The sequence below is a fragment of the Ictalurus punctatus genome, chromosome 4 (genome assembly GCF_001660625.3).
Source record: "Ictalurus punctatus breed USDA103 chromosome 4, Coco_2.0, whole genome shotgun sequence".
In the NCBI taxonomy this organism is placed as follows: domain Eukaryota; kingdom Metazoa; phylum Chordata; class Actinopteri; order Siluriformes; family Ictaluridae; genus Ictalurus; species Ictalurus punctatus.
In genome coordinates, this window is record NC_071284.1 from 32,367,835 (window position 1) to 32,391,758 (window position 23,924).

Below are 23,924 nucleotides of genomic sequence, written 5' to 3' on the forward strand. Positions count from 1 at the left end.
CCAGTACTGTGGAAGACTTCCTGAGTGGTTCCAGCACCCAAAATTGCGCATCCGAGTGAGACAAACCACTTCAGACCGGTAGCCTTAATTTCACACCTGATGAAGTCCATGGAGGGGATTGTACTGCGACAGCTGTGGACCCTAGTGAGCTCAGAGCTAGACCACCTACAGTTTGCTTACTGACCAGGCATGGGGGTTGAGGATGCCATTATTTATCTGATGCACAAATCACTTCTACACCTGGAGAGTACTGGGGGGCATTGTGAGGATCATGTTTTTTTTTTATTTTTACAGTGCTTTCAACACAATTCAGCCATCACTACTTAGGGGGAAGCTTTTGGGAGCTGGAGTTGACTGCCATCTGGCTGCATGGATCACCAACTATATCACTAACAGACCACAGTATGTGAGGCTCCAGGACTATATGTCTGATGTGGTGGTCAGCAGCAAGGGAGCACCGCAGGGTACAGTGCTCACTCCATTTCTCTTCACCCTGTACACAGCTGACTTCAGGCATAACACTAACAGCTGCCACATGCAGAAGTTCTCTGATGATATGGTCATTGTTGGACGAGTATCAGAGGAGAACGATCAGGAATTCCGGGAGGACATCGCTGACTTTGTCAACTGGTGTGAATTAAACCACCTGTGTCTCAATGCCAGCAAGACAAAGGAGATGGTAGTCGACCTCCGTAGGAGGCCAACCCGGTCTACGCCGGTGAGCATACAGGGTATTGATATTGAGAGGGTGGAGGCATATAAATTCCTGGGTGTTCACCTCAACAATAAACTGGACTGGTCCACAAACACAGATGTCCTGTACAAAAAGGGCCAAAGTCATCTCCACCTGCTGAGGAGACTGAGGTCTTTTGGTGTGTGCAGGATCCTGCTTCAAACTTTCTATGACACTGTAGTAGCATCTGCTATCTTATATGCAGTAGTTTCCTGGGGAGTTGGGAGCACAGAGAGGGACAGGAAATGTCTCAACAAACTGGTTAAGAGTTCTAGCTCTGTCCAGGTCTACCCTCTGGACTGCATAGAGGTGGTGGGGGAGAGGAGAATGTTATCTAAGATAGCGTCTATCATGGGCAATTCCTCTTACCCCCTGTATGAGATACTGGGGTCCCTGAGCAGCTCCTACAGCAGCAGACTGCTGCACCCTCAGTGCAAGCAAGAGCATTACCGCAGGTCCTTCATCCCTACAGCAGTCAGACTCTTTAATGCAACAACATAATGTAGCACTGCTAGCTGTTTTTTGCATCATCAACCCACACATTATTAATATTTGTTGTATATATACAAATTTGTATTCATCTGTACATACATTGAGGTGTTCATAGTGTACATATTATCATTATTATTATTTTTTTTATACTACTCTAATTCTTATCTTTCTATATATATATATATATATATATATATATATATATATATATATATATATATATATATATTAGATACTTTATTTCAAGTCCATTCTTTAATAATAATCTTTAGTAATCTATAATTTATGTAATTGAGCTGCTGCAACGAGGGAATTTCTCCACTGTGGGATCAATAAATGCTGTCTTATTTTATCTTATCTTAACCAGTCATTCAGGTAGTTTAATACACAGATGCCCTGAAGTCACAAGGGAGCCATTTATGAAGGTGCGAGGGGATAAAGCTAGCCCGAAGAGAAGAACCCGATATTGGTACACATTGCCTCCAAACACAAACATCAGGTACTTCCTGAGATGGGCCAATATTCCTTTGTGGAAGTATACGTCTATTACATCTAAACAAATCCTCGAACTGCATCTGTGGGACGATAAGTTTGAGTGTCAACATCTTGAACCTGTATGTCCGAAGTTTACAGTTCATATGACGCAGATCTAAAATTGGCCTCATACTCTCATCTTTTTTGTGGACCAGGAAATGACAGCTGTAAAATCATCCCTCCCTCAGGGAACAGGGTACATGTCCTATGGCCCCTTTGTCCAAGAGGGATCTTACTTCCTGCACCAATGTCGGGCTCTGCTCTGTGCTGACTACTGTGTTGAGCACAACTCTGAACCAGAGGGGTCAAGCTCTGATCTGGATCCGGTAAGCCTTTTCTTGGAAGACAGAACCCATGGAGACACATTTGGCAGTAGTTTCCACGCTGCCATATGGTCTTTTACTGACGTTAACCTTTCCACATTCTATTGGAGGGAAAGCATCAAATTTTTGTTGGCCTGTGACAGCTTGCTGACCAGAGAAGACTGAAAACTTGGGACAGCCTTGGCCAGGGGAGACCCTACAGTAGTAGTGGGGGCTAACTGCCCTAACAACCTCATGTCCCATGATACGCCCATCTGCGGCCCCTTAAGTCCACTCCTTCTTTGTCTGCTTGGCCTTTATGATCCTTCTCAGATCAGGCCTATTAGCAGGCTGCGACTGTGGACACCCGATTCCCCTGACTCTCCACAGGGGGAGGTGCGCTGGCACACTCACCTTCTGTGCCTCCCTCGCAGTAGCACTGGCAAACTCAACATGATGGGGAAGGAACTGTCTGAACACCACCGTATGTCTAGCTCACTCAGCAGTTCTGCTTGGTAGGCCTGCAACACTGCCATTGTATGCAGTGACCGACAAGTGAGACACACTGCCACATAGGCCTTGCCCACCAATGCTGAGGTTGGCCTTACATGGCTTGGATGCCAAAGCCAGCCCTCCTAAATTACCTGCTGTCGATAGAGAGAGGTAACATGCAAGAACCTCCTCCACCTTCGGCATAGCTAAATAGCCATACCATTCATTACCCATGATGGCCGAATAATCAGACATTGTGGGGTTATAAATACAGTTAGTGTATGGTTTTCCCCAGAAGGGTGATATTTCATCATGAACTCATATAAAAAGGGGCTTTTTTTGGTGTGAGGGAGATTTATTTTCACTGGCTCACAGGTGCCACTTTCATCCGCGCTTAATTACCACATCACCTGATCACGGCAGGCCTATAAATAGGCATAATGTTACACAAGCTTCAGATACTGGTCATGCGTGGGGGCGCTTCCCACAGCGTTAAGGTCATGCAACATTGAGTTCCTTTTGAAGGAGAACACAGGTTTATCCAAAAATATCTTTGTTAAATATTGGTGTGCAACAACTATTACAACCCTTTTAATAAATGTTTGCCTATGCCAAGATAACAGCTCTGTGTCTTCTCCTATAATGCCTGATGAGGTTGGAGAATACATTGCATGGGATCTGAGAGCATTCCTCCATACAGAACCTCACCAGATCCTTCAAATTTTGAGGTCCATGCTGGTGTACTCTCCTCTTCAGTTCACCCCACAGATTTTCTATGGGTTTCAAGTCAGAGGACTGGTATGGCCATGGCAGGGCCTTGATTTTGTGGTCAGTAAACTATTTTTGTGTTGACTTTGATGTATGTTTTATATCATTGTTCTGCTGGAGGATCCACCCACAGCCCATTTTAAGCTGTCTGGCAGATGCAGTCAGGTTTTCATTTAATATCTGTTGATAGTTGATAGAGTCCATGATGCCATGTATCCTAACAAAATGCCCAGGTCCTCTGATAGAAAAACAGCCCCAAAACATTAATGAGCCACCACCATATTTAACCGTGAGCATGAGGTTCTTCTCCACATGGCTACCTCTCTGTACTTTTCCATATGGCTACCTCTCTCTGACCCCAAGACAGAACTAACTTCTGCAATTCTCCAGCTGTTTTTTGGCCACTTGACCAATCCTCTTCACTGTACATTGAGACAATATAGACACTTTCACTTCCACGTTGATTCATAAAATTTCCAGTTGACTTGAACTTCTTAATTATTGCCCTGATGGTAGAAATTTGCATGTGATATGCTTTGAAGTTGTGCAAGGAGTAGGAAGGCAGAGGCAGGCTTCAAAAAATGTAGCTTTTTGGCTTTTTTCTGTGCATGCATGCACACATACATAGACACACACATTCTGGTGGTGCTCTCTCTTAACCTCGCATTGCGTCACTGCAACAGAGGACCATCATTAAGAGAATTCCCAAAACATGTACATACCTTACCACTCACCTCCTCTGGCTACACCCTCCATTCACAAACCGACGCTCGTACATGCCCCCCACCTCCACATACCCCCACTGCCCAACTCAGGCCAGGAGTCATCCGGTTTGCCGCCGACTCCACCCTGCCCCCCTGGCCGAGAGAGAAAATCCACAATGGCCATCTGTGCCCCATCCTGTGGACGACCTCAAATTTATATGGTTGAAGTGTCAGATACCAATGAGTGATCCATGCATTGGCAACTTTTCTGCGGTGTCAGACAGAGGACTGATGGCCATGTTGTTCCAGTTAGTGGGAGTAATATTACAGTACATATAGAGATTAAAATAGCATGAAAATCCTTTGAAGAAAAATGAAGTAAAAGTGACAGGTTTGATGGGCCAGAGGGTTCTTCCATAAAAAAGAGGGTTCTTCTTAGGCAATCTGCGATCAATTAGTTACCGATGTTTAGTAGTTCCCACTCAGCGTGGTGCAAGGTCCCTTTCCAGAACCTTCACACTAACTGTTCCTCAGTGGTGGAATGAACTTCCAACCTCAATCTAGACCGCAGAATCTCTCACCATCTTCAAAAAAACTGAATAAAAATGAAATAAAAGTGACAGGTTTGATGGGCCAGAGGGTTGTTCCATAAAAAAAAAAGCAGTGGAGAATATAGTCTGCAATTGTCCAGGCTTTTCATCTACATATTCACTACATGATGGTAAGTTCTCTGAATTTTGGCATAAGGAGGCTAGAGAATGGCAGATGCAATTGATGCAAATAATTCTTTAAATACATTTTTTTTAATGATTCTACATTTTGTTTTTAGAATGTCTAGCATTACTCATTATTCTTTCACATAAAAGTTCAGTATGTATGGAGCACAGATGTTCAAAGAAATGTTTACCCAACATATAGTACTATTGTGAAAAAAGGAATAAAAAACATCACAAACATGGTAATGTGAAGGTAATGCAGGCTGTCATATTGTCACACCTCCTTTGATCATAGGCCACAACTGTAAATTTACCATAGAGACTTTACATTTTGATTTGTATAAATACCACACATGCTTCCTGTTCAACTTGATGACACATCAGACCACACACACACACACACACACACACACACACACATCTCATTTCTTGATCTGTAGTGATAAATGGAGTCAATCTTCACACTCATGCATGTTGTAATGGCCATCATAAATTTTTCCAGAGCTAATATGACTACTTGTACCCTGCATGGAGAGTCTGTATACCCACATATATGGAAGAATGGTGACATCATAGTTGGAGCAATTTTCCCCTTTCACAGTAGTTGGGAAATCACAGATTCATCCTATTCAGCCAGGCCATCTTCAATGAAGTGTATGAGGTAAGTAGCAGAAGAAAAGAAGTATTTAAGGCATTTATTGAACATCTGTTGGAATCAAGATATTAATCATGATTTATATGAAGATCATTTATATCAAGATATAAATCCTGATTTATATAATTCCTTGATATTTTATACACTGTAAAATTACTGTTAGCTAAATAATATTAACTAATTTAAGTGGACCTTTTTCTGATTTATAATCAGTCTGGACTTCAGAGCTTTCCAGTATTCACAGTCCTTGATCTTTGCAACAGAGGAGATCAACAACAGTTCATCTTTACTGCCTGGAGTCTCGCTTGGTTACAAGATCTATGACACCTGTGGATCCACAGCATTGGGGGTTAAAGTGGCAATGACGCTTATTAATGGAAATGAGAACTCAGCTTCTGATGACATCTGCACAAAGCCAGCCCAGGTGCAAGCCATAATAGGAGAGAACTACTCATCAGTGTCCATGGCTATAGCAAAGAGTGTAGGACCTTTCAGCATTCCATTAGTAAGACTATATATATATATATATATATTTGATATTACAACACCATTCTAAAGTAAAATAAACAAACAGATGGAAAGAAATTGTTTAGTGTATTTCTGATGTTAGGTTGAAAAATCCTGACTGAACCTAATGCTTGAGATGCCTGTGTGAATCTTATTTTAGATCAGTTACTTTGCCACTTGTGAGTGTCTCAGTGACAAGAGGAAATATCCCTCATTTCTGCGCACTATTCCCAGTGATTATTACCAGAGCAGAGCACTGGCAGAGATGGTTAAGCACTTTGGCTGGACCTGGGTGGGAGCAATAAGAAGAGATGATGATTATGGTAACAATGGAATGGCCACTTTTACCAAAGTTGCAGAGCAATTGGGCGTTTGTTTAGAATATTCCCTTCCATTTTTTAGAACCTACTCACAGGAGAAAGTGCTGCGAATTGTTGAGCAAATTAAAAGCTCTACTTCTCGAGTGATAGTGGGATTTCTCACTCATTTGGATTTGGAAGTTTTGGTGCATGTGTTTTCTGAACACAACATAACTGGATATCAATGGGTGGGAACTGAGGGCTGGATCGCTGACCCAATAGTGGCCACACAGGATAAGCAGAACATTCTGCAAGGAGCCATAGGGCTAGCTATCCCCAAAACAAAGGTGGCAGGTCTGAAGGACTTCATTCTAGATATAAAGCCACTGAAGTCTGTAGGAAGTGCCATTTTTACCAAATTTTGGGAGACTTTGTTTAAGTGTAAATATACAGTGCAGAATGTTTCAGAGAACTCACCAGTCTGCACAGGAGAAGAGAAACTGTCTGAGATGGAAAACGCTTTCACTGACATGTCCTTGATGCCCATTTTCAGTAATGTATATAAAGGAGTGTATGCCATTGCCCATACACTGCATGAACTTCTTGGCTGCAAACAAACATGTCCTACAAATAAGCAGCCCAACCCTTTCACAGTGAGTTAATACTGATAGACAGTTTTTCACATAGACTTTTAGCCTTTGTCACATATGCTGATCTAATTTAAAACAAATCTGTATTCATTTTTAACCAAAAAAACACAATTTAATTTTTAAATTAACATATACATATGTTACATATGTTATATATATGCTATTTCTCAAGTTTTTAGAACACCTCAGAAAGGTACGTTTCAAGACCAAAGAAGGTGAAGAAGTTTATTTTGATGTAAATGGTGATCCTCCAGCAAAATATGAAATAATCAACTGGCAAGTAAATAAAGATAAACAAAGTGAATTTGTCACTGTTGGACTTTACGACTCCTCTTTTCCTGCTCCTGATCGATTATCAGTAAACATGGCCTCGATTGTGTGGGCACAAAATTCAAATAACGTGAGTATAACATAAATTGTACAAATTGCAATTTGGATTTTTTTTTTTTTTAAACATTCCCTAAATGTCAAATATTTTGTTAAATAATGCCATGTCTATTGTTTATTTAAATTGTTTAATAATGAAATGTAGACAAAATGTTGAAGAACATATTTAGGATTTAATTATGCATATTTATACCGTTAATAGGTACCAGTATCAATATGCCATGAGAGCTGTCCTCCAGGCACCAGAAAGGCTGTACAGAAAGGAAAACCCATATGCTGCTTTGACTGCATCCCATGTGCTGCAGGAGAGATGAGTAATATGACAGGTAAAAAAAATCCCTGCAGCAGATTGTCCAGGATGCTCAGTAAAATAAAGATATTTTAAATACACTGTGAGAACTAGCATTAGGGTTAAACATGTGCAATACTCTGTCTAATTTTTTAAAAAGATTTTCTTTCTCTCACTCTATGACAGACTCTATTGAATGTGAACAATGCCAGCAAGATTATTGGTCAAATGCACACAAGGATGAATGTGTAAAGAAGGAAATTGAATATTTGTCCTATGAGGAAACTATGGGAATTTTGCTAACAGCAGTGTCCATGTTTGGTGCATTTATGACAGTGGTAATAGCGATCATATTCTTTAGATATAAAGATACACCAATAGTCAAAGCCAACAACTCTGAGCTGAGCTTCCTGCTGCTCTTCTCTCTGGCTCTGTGTTTCCTTTGTTCACTTACTTTCATCGGACAGCCCTCTGCATGGTCTTGTATGCTGCGCCACACAGCATTTGGGATTACTTTCGTCCTCTGTATTTCCTGTGTTCTGGGAAAAACAATAGTGGTGTTAATGGCCTTCAGGGCCACACTTCCAGGCAGTGATGTCATGAAATGGTTTGGGCCTCCACAACAGAGACTCAGTGTACTTGCCTTCACTCTCATACAGGTGCTTATTTGTGTACTTTGGTTAACAACATCCCCCCCCTTTCCGTTCAAAAATCTAAAGCACTACAAAGACAAGATCATTCTAGAATGCCATTTAGGCTCAAACTTAGGTTTCTGGGCTGTGCTTGGTTATATAGGACTTTTGGCACTTTTATGTTTTGCTTTGGCTTTTCTGGCTCGAAAGTTGCCTGATAATTTTAATGAAGCTAAATTCATTACATTCAGCATGCTAATGTTCTCTGCAGTCTGGATCACATTTATTCCAGCTTATGTGAGTTCACCTGGGAAATTTACTGTAGCTGTGGAAATATTTGCCATTTTAGCCTCCAGCTTTAGTTTGCTGTTCTGCATTTTTCTTCCAAAATGTTATATAATTATGTTGAAGCCAGAGAAGAACAGTAAAAAGCAAATCATGGGAAAAGTTAAGTGAGCTAATAGTTTAAAAATTAATCAGTACGATGGTCCTATATAATTGTCCACTTAGTCTTAAACTTAGTTGATCAATATATATTAAGACAACTAATTTAGTTGTCTAAATTAAACATGAAGTATTTTTTTCCAAAACTTAAACCAGCATTCATAATACAAATAAGTACATCCTACAATTCAGTAACATGTAGAACCATCTTCAACAGCAATAAATTGAAGTAAACCTTATTTGTAGGAATTTATCATTCACTCACATAGTTTTGGAGAAATTTTGGCCACTCTTATTTACAACATTGCTTCAATTCATTGATGTCTGAGGACATTTGTTTATGCACAGCTCTTTTTAAGATCCCACCATAGCATCTCCATGGGGTTGAGGTCTGGACTTGTGGCTGCAAAACAGGCCAAATCATCACCCCTCACCATCACCAACCATGCTTGACAGTTTGTATGAGGTGTTTGTGGTGTTAGGCTGTATTTGGTTTTCGGCAAATATGGTGTTGTACATGATGACCAAACATGTCCATTGTCATGTATTTAGTAGAAAAAACAAATACTATGATGGATTGTCTATTCGATGATGGTTTTTATTTGCATATTAACTAAAATAATTAACAATAAAGAACTCTTGTACAAATGCACCTGGAGGAAAACTTAATTTCTGCACACTGCCTAATGGTGCACCACCTTTTTTTTTTTTTTTTTTTTTTTTTTTTTTTTTTTTTAAACACATGCTCTCACAGCCAATCACAAGCAAGGTCAAAAGTCAACTCAAACAAAGTTAACAACATTCAAATGTACATTTTTCTTACAAACAAGATTACACAAATTTTAATACACAACATCAACTTGGTCTAAACAGTCTAAAGGATATTATTACAGAACTTTTGTGGTTTGTTCAGATGCAATTCTGCAAACCATTTGCAAGTCATTCTGCCATATTCTTTTTGGTGAGTATTGGCTTTTTCCTAAGCACCCTTCCATGAAAGTGTCTGGGTTGCACATGTAACCCTGTTCCCTGAGAAGTGAACGAGACGTTGCATTTAGCATAACACTATAGGAGCGCCCTTGCGCGCGTGACCGGTATCTGAAGCTTGTGTAAAATCATGCCTCTATTTATACGCCTGCCATGATCAGGTGATGTGGCAATTAAATGCATTGCGTGATATAAATATGGCACCTGTGAACCATGCCTTCAGCCTCTGTTATCCTAAGCGAACATGGAATTCACAGGCCTGCCCTGGTATGACAAAGCTACGCAACGTCTCGTTCCCTTCTCAGGGAACAGGGTTACATGCGTAACTCAGACGTTCCATTTCAAAGGGAACTTCGACATTGCATTTAGCATAACACTATGTGAACGAGAATACCCACTCGGTACGGCCTGTTCAAAAAAGTCTTTGCAAGATAGTCGAGACTGGGTGGAATGAATATCCAGGCTGTAATAACGAATGAATGTGTGTGGTGTAGACCGACCTTCAGCAACACACACATCCTGTAAGGATACCCTTTTGGACAAAGCCTTCATGGAGGCAACCGCCCTGGTGGAATGAACCCTTACGCCCAGAGGCGTAGCAAGAACGCGCGCCTCATAAGCAATAGAGATTGCTTCCACTATCCAATTAGATTTGCGCTGCTTTGACACAGCATCACCTCTACTGTCGCGACCAAAGCAGACCAGCAGCTGCTACGACTTACGCCACTGGCGGGAGTGGTGGACGTAAGTACAGAGAGCCATTACTGGACACAGCAGGTGCATTTTCTCTTGTTCCGGTGTGGGGAATGGAGGAGGGCAGAAAGTCTGCAACGATTTGAATTCGGTGTTCGATGGAGTAAGACGCGAAGTTGGAGGCTCCTTCTGATTTCGATTAAAATTGTAATTAATTAGCGCTTTTTGGTCATATAATATATTTTGACTCATTCTACTTCGTTTCCTTATTTGCACTTTTAACTTTGTGGCACGTTAAGATGTCTGGAAAGAACCCGTGGTAGCATTCAGACACGACTGAGACCTAGTATGCGCGCCATAAGGGAGTCCCCTTCTCCCCCTGAATACGCGGCCCCGAGCAGTTTCCCTGACTTCGCCGCACTCAAGCTTGAGTTGCTGGCTTCACTGAGGAAGGACATTGCCGATATTTTTCAAAAGAAGTTTCAGGCGATGTTCAAGGATGTGCTGTATACTATCCAGCTTGACCTGCAGGCCGTGAAAACACAGCAGGCTGGTGATAAAGTCGCTACCGAGGCTACCATATCAACACTGAAAGGTACTGTTGGGGAAATGCAGCAGGTGCTCTCCGGTTGCAACGATGACATAGTTCATATGAAGACTACTATCGAGTCTCTCACTGTGACTGTGACTCAATTAGAGAATAAGTGTGAGGATTTGGAGTCGAGGTCACGGCGCAATAATGTTAGGATAGTCGGAGTTCCAGAGGGCGCTGACACCTGTACAACCGCTGCTGTAGCGGCCTTGTTAAAGGAGGCGTTTGGTCTGGAGAAGGAGCCGGTTTTGGACTGGTCCCACCGGACCCTTGAGCCGAAGCCAAGCCTGGTGAACAGCCACGAGCTATTTTGTGCAGATTCCACTATCACAGTGACTGCGTTGATATTTTACGCCATGCGAGAGAGATCCAGCGGATTAAAACGAGAGATTTGACTATCTCCGTTTTCCCTGACTACACAGCCAAGACAGCCCGGGCCCGGGCTGCGTTTAACGAGGTTCGGCGTCAACTTCGTGGTATTGAGGGCGCTCGCTATAGAACACTTCACCCAGCTCAGCTTCGCATTACATATAATGGTGTTCAGAAGGACTTTATTTCAGCGGAGGAAGCAGGAGACTACGTTAAACTCTTGATATCAGGGTGAACTGCATCACCTATATAGTGGAGTTTTTTTCACTTTTATTCTTTTTTTGCACTCGGTCTTTCAGCTCTACAGAATTCGGATTCTTATTGAAGATATTGTCGGTGCATTACTTCATCTAGATTTTGTGGACTCACTCCTCTTAAATTTACTTCTGCATTAATGTGCTTCTCTATTTTGATGCTCTGACTGGGTTAGAGTTTATTTCATTTTATTAATGTTGTTTCCTCATCTTTACGTGCTACACTGTGTTATATTATTTGTTACAAGTCTTTAAAAGGTAAGGACATTCTATTTGTTAAAGTGCCAGACTATTTATCAGATTTGAAGTCAGTAGGGGACTTTTCTCTTACTGGAATTTTTTTGTTTGTTTGTTTAGGTAATTTAGTTGGTTAGTTCGGCTTACTCTTTGAGTTGTTTTCACATTGTGGACAACTCTTGGTGGGAAACGCTGCTGTCTCCCTTTGTTTTATGGAGACTTTGGGTGTGTTGGGGGAGGGGGGGTCCCACTCCGGCTGGGACAGGCACGCCTTTAAGATTTATTTGTTGGAACGTCAGAGGTAATCCTGTCAAGAGATCTAAGGTTTTTACATATTTGAAATGTCTTCCACTCGAACTTTAATTTGAAAGTAGGAGGGGTCGCTATTTTAATTGACAAAAGGTTGCAGTTTTCGTCCACTAACGTTATTGCTGATGCGAACGGTAGATATATTATAGTTGCTGGTACTCTAATGCAAAGACAGGTATTGTATACGCTCCTAACTTAGATCATTTATTTATTTATTTATTTATTTATTTATTTATTTATTTATATAAATGGCATCCCTTTTTTGTATTCTTTATGGAGTTACAGACACTTCCCACTTAAATTTTTGTGTCTGTTCTTGGGTTTTATAATATTTATATAACCAGCGACAGTTATTGAGTAGCCATGATGAGCCGGGGGGGGGGGGTGTTTTGTTTTGGTTTTTTTTTTTGGTTTTTTTTCTTCTTCCCAATGAAATATTTGGGGAAGGGAGGAGAGAAGAGAAAAGGTAAATGAATCACATGAAAATGAATCACATGTAAATGAATCACATGAATATGAATCACATGAAAATGAATCACATGTAAATGAATCATATGAAAATGAATAAATGAGAAATGAGATGAGAAATGAGAAAGCCTGCAACACCACAGGGTGGGCAGCCGATGCAGGCACTTTAGGAATATAATCCAGCCTAGGGTACAGGAAGGCCTTGGCAAATCCAAGGGCAAGTCAAGGCAGGATGGGGCAACAGAGAGAGCTTGTAGATCGCCTACTGACTTGAGAGATGTCAGGGCCAGAAGAAGAGCTACCTTTAGAGTCAGAAGCTTCTCAGAGGCTGACACTAAGGGCTCAAATGGGGCCCCTGACAGACCTTCCAGGAGCACAGAAAGGGCCCAGGAAGGTATGTGCGGCCTGCAGATGGGCCTCAGCCACCTGACACCACACATGAACCTCGAAGTTATAGGATGTTCCCCCACAGAGGCTCCATCAACAGGGGCGTGGCTGGCCAAAATGGCAGCCACGTAAACCCTGATTGTAGATGGTGCCCACCCCGCTGAGAAACGATCTTAAAAGAACTCCAGGACTGTAGCCATTGCACAGTTCACTGGGTCTAGCTGACGTTCCCCACACCACAAAAAAAAAAAGCCGCCACTTGAGTGCATACAATTTCCTTGTGGATGGTGCTCTAGCGTTTAACATGGTATCTACAACCTCAGTTGTGAGACCAGAATCTATGAGCTGGTACCCCTCAGGGGCAAGACCAACAGTTTCCATAGTTCTGGCTGAGGGTGATGAATCAGCCCTCCTGCATGAGACAGTAGATCCACACTAAGTGCTCAAATGGGGCACCTGGGAGACTTTCCAGGACCACAGAAAGGTCCCAGGAAGGTTTGCGTGGCCTGCAGATGGGCCTCAGCCGCCTGACACCACGCATGAACCTCGAAGTTAGAGGATGTTGCACCACAGAGGCTCCATCAACAAGAGCATGGCTGGCCAAAATGGCAGACACGTAAACCCTGATTATAGAAGGAGCCCACCCGGCTGAGAAATGTTCTTGTAAGAACTCCAGGACTGTAGCCATTGTGCAGTTCAATGAGTCTACAGTGGATCCCTGTGGATGGGAATCTCCCAAGGAGTGCAATCTAGCAGGGATATTATCTCTGAGAGCCATATTCGAGTTGGCCAATAAGGTGCCACTAGCAGCAGACATAGACTGTCTTGGCAAACTCTCACTAGAACTTGTGGGAGCAGAGCGATCGGGGGAAAAGCGTACAGATGTGACCTCGGCCACATGTGCACCATGGAGTCCACTCCTAATTGTGCGGGAGGAGTGAGGGTGAACCACAGCGGGCCAAGTGTTGTCTCCTCAGAGGTGAACACATGCAGTCCCATTTGGCCAAACCTCGCCATATGGACTCCACCACTTGTGGATGGAGCCACCAATTCCTGGGCCTCAGCCCCTGCCTCAACAAGATGTCTGCCCCCATATTCCCAGAATGTACATTACACTCACTGACAAACTTTCTTTCTGCCCAGAGAAGAATTAGTTGTGCCTGCCTGAACAGTGGGTGTGGACATAATCTTCCCTGGTGGTCAATATATGAGACCTCCACTGTGTTGTCTGTAAAAACATGGTGACCTCTCAATTGAGGAAGAAGGAATTTCAGTGCTAGAAATATGGCCCACATTTCTAGGTAATTTATATGCCGCTCCAGATGAGGGCCGCTCCAGAGACCGTGAGCTGGACAGCTGTATAAGACTGTGCTCCAGCCCATGAGGGAGGTGTCTGTCATTACCATCTTGCACTAAGGAGACACCCCTAGAGTGTGACCCAAGGCTAGAAACCGCAGACACTCAAATTCTCGGTGCACGTAGGCATCGCCGCATGACACTGATTACTCTCAGAGGTTTCGTCCTTGGGTGAAACCCCCAACTTCTCAGCTACCACTGAATGGTCTCCTGTGCAATAGGTCCATAAGCTCCAATAGTCTCTCAAGATCCAGCTTAATCTTGCTCAATGTTGATAGGATTGACCCTACGCATGTTGGGATAGAAACCCACTCATTGTAGTAGAATTCTTATAACCCCTAGAAAAGTTGTCCACTGCACGGGGAACGCATACTTTTCTGAGGTTCAACCTGAGCCCCAACCTCCTCATGTGGGTGAGAACACCATTTCGATGTTGAACCGCCAGTTCCCTGGATCGTGTTAGAATTAACCAGTCTTCCAGGTAGTTTAGTACACGGATGCCCTGGAGTCACAATGGAGCCAGAGTGACATCCATGCACTTTGTGATGGTGCAAGGGGATAAAGCTAGTGATATTTCTCTGTGGAAACATTCACCTTTTAGATCTATCGTCACAAACTAGTCCTCAAACTGAATCTGTGGAATGATAAGTTTGGGCATCAACATCTTGAACCTGTATGTCTAAAGAGTACAGTTCAGATGACGCAGATCTAAAATTGGCCACATACTCCTCTATTTTTTTCGGACCAGGAAATAATGACTGTAAAAACCTCCCTCCCTCAGGGAGCTAGGTACATGTTCTATGGCCTCTTTGAACCAGAGGGGTCAGGCTCTGAACTGGACCTAGTAACCCTTTTCATTGGTAGACAGAACCCATGGAGACACATTTGACAGTAGTTTCCATGCTGCCATATGGTCTTTTACTGACGTTAACCATTCCACATTCTATTGGAGGGAAAGTATCAGATTTTTGTTGGCCTGTGACAGCTTGCTGACCAGAGAAGACTGAAAACTTGGGACAGCCTTGGCCAGGGGAGACCCTACAGTAGTAGTGGGGGCCAACTGCCCTAACAACCTCATGTCCCATGATACGTCCATCTGTGGCCCCTTAAGTCCACTCCTTCTTTGTCTGCTTGGCCTTTATGATCCTTCTCAGATCAGGCCTATTAGCAGGCTGCGACAGTGGCCACCCGGTTCCCCTGGCTCTGCACCATGGGAGGCAGGCTGCCACACTCGCCTTCTGTGCCTCCCTCGCACTAGCACTGGCAAACTCAACATGATAGGGAAGGAACTGTCTGAACACCACCGTATGTCTAGCTCACTCAGCAGGTCTGCTTGGTAGGTAGGCCTGCAACACTGCCATTGTATGCAGTGACCCACAAGTGAGACCCACTGCCACATAGGCCTTGCCCACCAATGCTGAGGTTGGCCTTACATGGCTTGGATGCCAAAGCCAGCCCTCCTAAGTTACCTGCTACCTCGATAGAGAGAGGTAACATGCAAGAACCTCCTCCACCTTCGGCATAGCTAAATAGCCATACCATTCATTCCCCACGATGGCCGAATAATCAAACATTGTGGGGTTATAAATACAGCTAGTGTATGGTTTTCCCCAGAAGGGTGATATATCATCATCCACTTACATAAAAAATGGGCGTTTTTTGCAGTGTGAGGGACATTTATTTTCACTGGTTCACAGGTGCCAATTTCATCCGTGGTGGAATGAACTTCTAACCTCAATCCGGACCGCAGAATCTCTCACCATCTTCAAAAAACAGCTAAAGACCCACCTCTTCCATGAACACCTAACCAACTCATAAATAAATAAATAAATAAATAAATAAATAAATAAATAAATAATATTGCACCTCTACTCTGTGCACTTTGCTTCTTCTGGAACTCAATTAATGGATCTTGTATGGTAGCACTACTTGTATTGTTCTCTGCTTGATATATCACTTTGCTTGTATTTTTCTCATTTGTAAGTCGCTTTGGATAAAAGCGTCTGATAAGTGAATAAATGTAATGTAAATGTAAAAAAAAACAAAACAGTGGAGAATGTAGTCTGCAATTGTCCAGGCGTTTCATCTACATATTCACTTCCAACTTCCAACATCAATCCGGACCGCAAAATCTCTCACCATCTTCAAAAAAACTGAATAAAAATGAAATAAAAGTGACAGGTTTGATGGGCCAGAGCGTTCTTTCATAAAAAAAAAAAAGCAGTGGAGAATATAGTCTGCAATTGTCCAGGCTTTTCATCTACATATTCACTACATGATGGTAAGTTCTCTGGAATTTGGGATAAGGAGGCTGGAGAATAATGCAAATAATTCTTTAAATATATTTTTTAATGATTCTACATTTTGTTTTTAGAATGTCTAGCATTGCTCATTATTCTTTCATATCAAAGATCCGTATGTATGGAGCATAGATGTTCAAAGAAATGTTTACCCAACATATAGTACTATTGTGAAAAAAGGAATAGAAAACATCACAAACATGGTAATGTGAAGGTAATGCAGGCTGTCATATTGTCACACCTCCTTTGATCATAGGCCACAAGTGTAAATTTACCATAGAGACTTTACATTTTGATTTGTATAAATACCACACATGCTTCCTGTTCAACTTGATGACACATCAGACCACACACACACACACACACACACACACACACACACACACACACACACACACATCTCATCTCTTGATCTGTAGTGATAAATGGAGTCAATCTTTACACTCTTGCATGTTGTAATGGCCATTATCAATTTTTCCAGAGCTAATATGACTACTTGTACCCTGCATGGAGAGTCTGTATACCCACATATATGGAAGAATGGTGACATCATAGTTGGAGCAGTTTTCCCCTTTCACAGTAGTTGGGAAATCACAGATTCATCCTATTCAGCCAGGCCATCTACAATGAAGTGTATGAGGTAAGTAGCAGAAGAAAAGGAGTATTTAAGGCATTTACTGAACATCTGTTGGAATCAAGATATAAATCCTGATGCATATGCCGTAAAGTTACTGTTAGCTAAATAATATTAACTAATGTAAGTGGACCTTTTTCTGATTTATAATCAGTCTGGATTTCAGAGCTTTCCAGTATTCACAGTCCTTGATCTTTGCAACAGAGGAGATCAACAACAGTTCATCTTTACTGCCTGGAGTCTCGCTTGGTTACAAGATCTATGACACCTGTGGTTCCACAGCATTGGGGGTTAAAGTGGCAATGACGCTTATTAATGGAAATGAGAACTCAGCTTCTGATGACATCTGCACAAAGCCAGCCCAGGTGCAAGCCATAATAGGAGAGACATACTCATCAGTGTCCATGGCTATAGCAAAGAGTGTAGGACCTTTCAGCATTCCCTTAGTAAGACTATATATATATATATTTGGTATTACAACACCATTCTAAAGTAAAATAAACAAACAGATGGGAAGAAATTGTTTAGTGTATTACTGATATTAGTTTGAAAAATCCTGACTGAACCTAATGCTTGAGATGCCTGTGAATCTTATTTTAGATCAGTTACTTTGCCACTTGTGAGTGTCTCAGTGACAAGAGGAAATATCCCTCATTTCTGCGCACTATTCCCAGTGATTATTACCAGAGCAGAGCACTAGCAGAGATGGTTAAGCACTTTGGCTGGACCTGGGTGGGAGCAATAAGAAGAGATGATGATTATGGTAACAATGGAATGGCCACTTTTACCAAAGTTGCAGAGCAATTGGGCGTTTGTTTAGAATATTCCCTTCCATTTTTTAGAACCTACTCACAGGAGAAAGTGCTGCGAATTGTTGAGCAAATTAAAAGCTCTACTTCTCGAGTGATAGTAGGATTTCTCACTCAGTGGGATTTGGAAATTTTGGTGCATGTGTTTTCTGAACACAACATAACTGGATATCAATGGGTGGGAACAGAGGGCTGGATCGCTGACCCAATAGTGGCCACACTGGATAAGCAGAACATTCTGCAAGGAGCCATAGGGCTAGCTATCCCCAAAACAAAGGTGGCAGGTCTGAAGGACTTCATTCTAGATATAAAGCCACTGAAGTCTGTAGGAAGTGCCATTTTTACCAAATTTTGGGAGACTTTGTTTAAGTGTAAATATACAGTGCAGAATGTTTCAGAGAACTCACCAGTCTGCACAGGAGAAGAGAAACTGTCTGAGATGGAAAACGCTTTCACTGACATGTCCTTGATGCCCATTTTCAGTAATGTATATAAAGGAGTGTATGCCATTGCCCATACACTGCATGAACTTCTTGGCTGCAAACAAACATGTCCTACAAATAAGCAGCCCAACCCTTTCACAGTGAGTTAATACTGATAGACAGTTTTTCACATAGACTTTTAGCCTTTGTCACATATGCTGATCTAGTTTAAAACAAATCTGTATTCATTTTTAACCAAAAAAACACAATTTAATTTTTAAATTAACATATACATATGTTACATATGTTATATATATGCTATTTCTCAAGTTTTTAGAACACCTCAGAAAGGTACGTTTCAAGACCAAAGAAGGTGAAGAAGTTTATTTTGATGTAAATGGTGACCCACCAGCAAAATATGAAATAATCAACTGGCAAGTAAATAAAGATAAACAAAGTGAATTTGTCACTGTTGGACTTTACGACTCCTCTTTTCCTGCTCCTGATCGATTATCAGTAAACATGGCCTCGATTGTGTGGGCACAAAATTCAAATAACGTGAGTATAACATAAATTGTACAAATTGCAATTTGGATTTTTATTTTTTTTTTAAACATTCCCTAAATGTCAAATATTTTGTTAAATAATGCCATGTCTATTGTTTATTTAAATTGTTTAATAATGAAATGTAGACAAAATGTTGAAGAACATATTTAGGATTTAATTATGCATATTTATACCGTTAATAGGTACCAGTATCAATATGCCATGAGAGCTGTCCTCCAGGCACCAGAAAGGCTGTACAGAAAGGAAAACCCATATGCTGCTTTGACTGCATTCCATGTGCTGCAGGAGAGATGAGTAATATGACAGGTAAAAAAAAAAAATCCTTGCAGCAGATTGTCCAGGATGCTCAGTAAAATAAAGATATTTTAAATACACTGTGAGAACTAGCATTAGGGTTAAACATGTGCATTACTCTGTCTAATTTTTTAAAAAGATTTTCTTTCTCTCACTCTATAACAGACTCTATTAAATGTGAACAATGCCAGCAAGATTACTGGTCAAATGCACACAAGGATGAATGTGTAAAGAAGGAAATTGAATATTTGTCCTATGAGGAAACTATGGGAATTTTGCTAACAGCAGTGTCCATATTTGGTGCATTTATGACAATGGTAATAGCGATCATATTTTTTAGATATAAAGATACACCGATAGTCAAAGCCAACAACTCTGAGCTGAGCTTCCTGCTGCTCTTCTCTCTGGCTCTGTGTTTCCTTTGTTCACTTACTTTCATCGGACAGCCCTCTGCATGGTCTTGTATGCTGCGCCACACAGCATTTGGGATTACTTTCGTCCTCTGTATTTCCTGTGTTCTGGGAAAAACAATAGTGGTGTTAATGGCCTTCAGGGCCACACTTCCAGGCAGTGATGTCATGAAATGGTTTGGGCCTCCACAACAGAGACTCAGTGTACTTGCCTTCACTCTCATACAGGTGCTTATTTGTGTACTTTGGTTAACAACATCCCCCCCTTTTCCATTCAAAAATCTAAAACACTACAAAGACAAGATCATTCTAGAATGCCATTTAGGCTCAAACTTAGGTTTCTGGGCTGTGCTTGGTTATATAGGACTTTTGGCACTTTTATGTTTTGTTTTGGCTTTTCTGGCTCGAAAATTGCCTGATAATTTTAATGAAGCTAAATTCATTACATTCAGCATGCTAATGTTCTCTGCAGTCTGGATCACTTTTATTCCAGCTTATGTGAGTTCACCTGGGAAATTTACTGTAGCTGTGGAGATATTTGCCATTTTAGCCTCCAGCTTTGGTTTGCTGTTCTGCATTTTTCTTCCAAAATGTTATATAATTATGTTGAAGCCAGAGAAGAACACTAAAAAGCAAATCATGGGAAAAGTTAAGTGAGCTAATAGTTTAAAAATTAATCAGTACTATGGTCCTATATAATTGTCCACTTATTCTTAAACTTAGTTGATCAATATATATTAAGACAACTAATTTAGTTGTCTAAATTAAATATGAAGTATTTTTTCCCCAAAACTTAAACCAACATTCATAATAAAAATATGTACACCCTACAATTCAGTAACATGTAGAACCATCTTCAACAGCAATAAATTGAAGTAAACCTTATTTGTAGGAATTTCTTTTTATTTGTAGGAATTTATCATTCACTCACATAGTTTTGGAGAAATTTTGGCCACTCTTATTTACAACATTGCTTCAATTCATTGATGTCTGAGGACATTTGTTTATGCACAGCTCTTTTTAAGATCCCACCACAGCATCTCCATGGGGTTGAGGTCTGCACTTGTGGCTGCAAAACAGGCCAAATCATCACCCCTCCACCAACCATGCTTGACAGTTTGTATGAGGTGTTTGTGGTGTTAGGCTGTGTTTGGTTTTCGCCAAATATGGTGCTGTACATGATGACCAAACATGTCCATTGTCATATATTTAGTAGAAAAAACAAATACTATGATGGATTGTATATTCGATTGATGTTTTTTATTTGCTGATTAACTAAAAGAATTAACAATAAAGAACTCTTGTACAAATGCACCTGGAGGAAAATTCAATTTCTGCATGCTGCCTAATGGTGCACCGCCTTTTTTTTTTTTTTACCACATGCTCTCACAGCCAATCACAAGCAAGGTCAAAAGTCAACTCAAAGTTAACAACATTCAAATATACATTTTGCTTAGAAACAAGATTACACATACATTTTAATACACAACATCAACTTGGTCTAATCGGTCTAAAGGATATTATTTCAGAACTTTTGTGGTTTGTTCAGATGAATTCTGCAAACCGTTTGCAAGTCATTCTGCCATATTATTTTTGGTGAGTAGGGGCTTTTTCCTAAGCACCCTGCCATGAAAGCATCTGGATCATACCAAGGGTACAGCCTGTTCAAAAAGACACTCGAGCCCGGGGTGGAATGAATATCCAGGCTGTAATAATGAATGAATTTGTGTGGTGTAGACCACACTGCAGCAGCACACACATGTAAGGATACCCGTTTGGACAAAGTATTCATGGGGGCGACCGCCCTAGTGGAATGAGCCCTTATGCCCAGAGGCGTAGCAAGACAGCGCACCTCATAAGCATTAGAGATTGCTTCCACTATCCAATTAGAGTTGCGCTGCTTAGACACAGCATCACCTCTACTGTCGCCGCCAAAGCAGACCAGCATCTTCTCCGCCTTATGCCACTGGCTGGAGCAGTGGACGTAAGTACAGAGAGCCATTACTGGACACAGCAGGTGCATTCTCTCTTGTTCCGGTATGGGGAATGGAGGAGGGCAGAAAGCCTGCAACACCACAGGGTGGGCAGCCGATGTAGGCACTTTAGGAATATAATCCGGCCTAGGGTACAGGAAGGCCTTGGCTAATCCAGGGGCAAAATCAAGGCAGGAAGGGACAACAGAGAGAGCTTGTAGATCTCCTACTCGCTTGAGAGATGTCAGGGCCATCAGAAGAGCTACCTTTAGAGTCAGAAGCTTCTCAGAGGCTGACTCTAAGGGCTCAAATGGGGCCCCTGACAGACCTTCCAGGACGACAGAAAGGTCCCAGGAAGGTATGCGTAGCCTGCAGATGGGCCTCAGCTGCCTAACACCACGCATGAACCTCGAAGTTATAGGATGTTCCCCCACAGAGGCTTCATCAACAGGGGTGTGGCTGGCCAAAATGGTGGCCACATAAACCCTGATTGTGGAAGGAGCCCTCACCGCTGAGAAACATTCTTGGGACATCCAGGACTGTAGCCATTGTGCAGTTCACTGGGTCTAGCTGACGTTCCTCACACCACAAGGAAAAAAAAGCCACCACTTGAGCGCATACAATTTCCTTGTGGATGGTGCTCTAGCGTTTAACATGGTCTCTACTACCTCAGTTGTGAGACCAGAATCTGTCATCTGGTGCTCCTCAGGGGCTAGACCCACAGTTTCCATAGTTCTGGCCGAGGGTGACAAATCAGCCCTCCGGCTTGAGACAGTATATCCACTCTAAAGGCTCAAATGGGGCACCTGATAGACCTTCCAGGACCACAGAAAGGTCCCAGTAAGGTATGCGCGGCCTGCTGATGGGCCTCAGCCACCTGACACCATGCATGAACCTCGAAGTTAGAGGATGTTGTACAGTGGATCCCTGTCGATGGGAATCTCCCAAGGAGTGCCATCTAGCAGGGATATTATCTCTGAGAATCATATTCGAGCTGGCCAATAGAGTGCTACTAGCAGAAGACATAGAATCTAGGTGAACTCTTGCTAGAATGTGTGGGAGCAGAGCGATCGGGGGAAAAGCATACAGATGTGACCTTGGCCACATGTGCACCATGGCGCCTCCTTGGAGGTGAACACATGCAGTCCCGCTTGGCCAAACCTCGCCATATGGACTCCACCACTTGTGGACGGAGCCACCAATTCCTGGGCCTCAGCCCCTGCCTCAACAAGATGTCTGCCCCCATATTCCCAGAATGTACATTGCACTCACTGACAAACTTTCTTTCTGCCCAGAGAAGAATTAGTTGCACCTGCCTGAACAGGGGGTGCAGACATAATCCTCCCTGGTGGTCAATGTATGAGACCACTGCTGTGTTGTCTGTAAACACATGGTGACCTCTCAATTGAGGAAGAAGGAATTTCAGTGCTAGAAATATGGCCCACATTTCTAGGCAATGTATATGCCGCTCCAGATGAGGGCCGCTCCAGAGACCGTGAGCTGGACAGCTGTCTAAGACCGTGCTCCAGCCCATGAGGGAGGTGTCTGTCATTACTGTCTTGCACTAAGGAGACACCTAGAGTGTGACCCAAAGCTAGAAACAGGGGACACTCTAATTCTCAGAGCATGTAGGCATCACCGCATGACACTGATTACTCTCAGAGGTTTTGTCCTTGGGTGAAACCCCCAACTTCTCAGCCACCACTGAACGGTCTCCTGAGTAATAGGCCCATAAGCTCCAATAGTCTCCCAAGATCCAGCTTTATCTTGCTCAATTTTGATAGGATTGACCCTATGGATGTTGGGGATATAAACGCCCTCTTTGTAGTAGAATCCTTGTAAGCCCTAGAAAAGTTGTCCACTGCATAATAGCCATGCCGTTCATTCCCGACAATGGCCGAATAATCCAACATTGTGGGGTTATAAAGCCTAATATTTTGTCATGCACTTCTGGAAGAAAGGGGAGTTTTCCGCAGTGTGAGGGATTTACTTCCACTGGGGAGAAAAAGGCTCATCCAGCTTTTGTAATCACTTCAAGCAGCTCTTTATATGCTGCTCTCAGTTTTTATCGCATCCTTCTGGCTCCTCGGAGTCAGAGAGGAATTATTAACATCATTTTTTATCAGTTTTTTTTTTTCTCTCAGCAGGGTTGGCTCGTTCTACAATTTTGGTCTATGTGGTTACCATCTCAGCCAGCCATGCCAGTGTTGTGCACCATGGTGCTATGTGTGTGTTTTCAGTTTTTGAGTTTTTTATAGT

General features: G+C 42.1%; 2 protein-coding genes across 2 annotated transcripts; both read left to right on the forward strand.

Annotated features, from left to right (window-relative positions):
* Window positions 1-4,996: 4,996 nt before the first annotated feature.
* On the forward strand, window positions 4,997-8,616 carry LOC124627833 (extracellular calcium-sensing receptor). Its single transcript, XM_047154581.2, has 6 exons — window positions 4,997-5,402; window positions 5,610-5,901; window positions 6,064-6,855; window positions 7,025-7,252; window positions 7,442-7,565; window positions 7,715-8,616. The coding sequence occupies exons 1-6, from the start codon at window positions 5,188-5,190 to the stop codon at window positions 8,614-8,616; spliced, it is 2,553 nt and encodes an 850-aa protein (XP_047010537.1). The 5' UTR covers window positions 4,997-5,187.
* An 8,365-nt stretch (window positions 8,617-16,981) lies between these two features.
* LOC108263989 (extracellular calcium-sensing receptor-like) lies at window positions 16,982-20,583 on the forward strand. Its single transcript, XM_047153611.2, has 6 exons — window positions 16,982-17,196; window positions 17,345-17,636; window positions 17,791-18,582; window positions 18,752-18,979; window positions 19,171-19,294; window positions 19,448-20,583. Exons 1-6 carry the CDS (start codon window positions 16,982-16,984, stop codon window positions 20,347-20,349), a joined length of 2,553 nt encoding a protein of 850 aa, XP_047009567.1. The 3' UTR covers window positions 20,350-20,583.
* The last annotated feature ends 3,341 nt before the right edge of the window (window positions 20,584-23,924 follow it).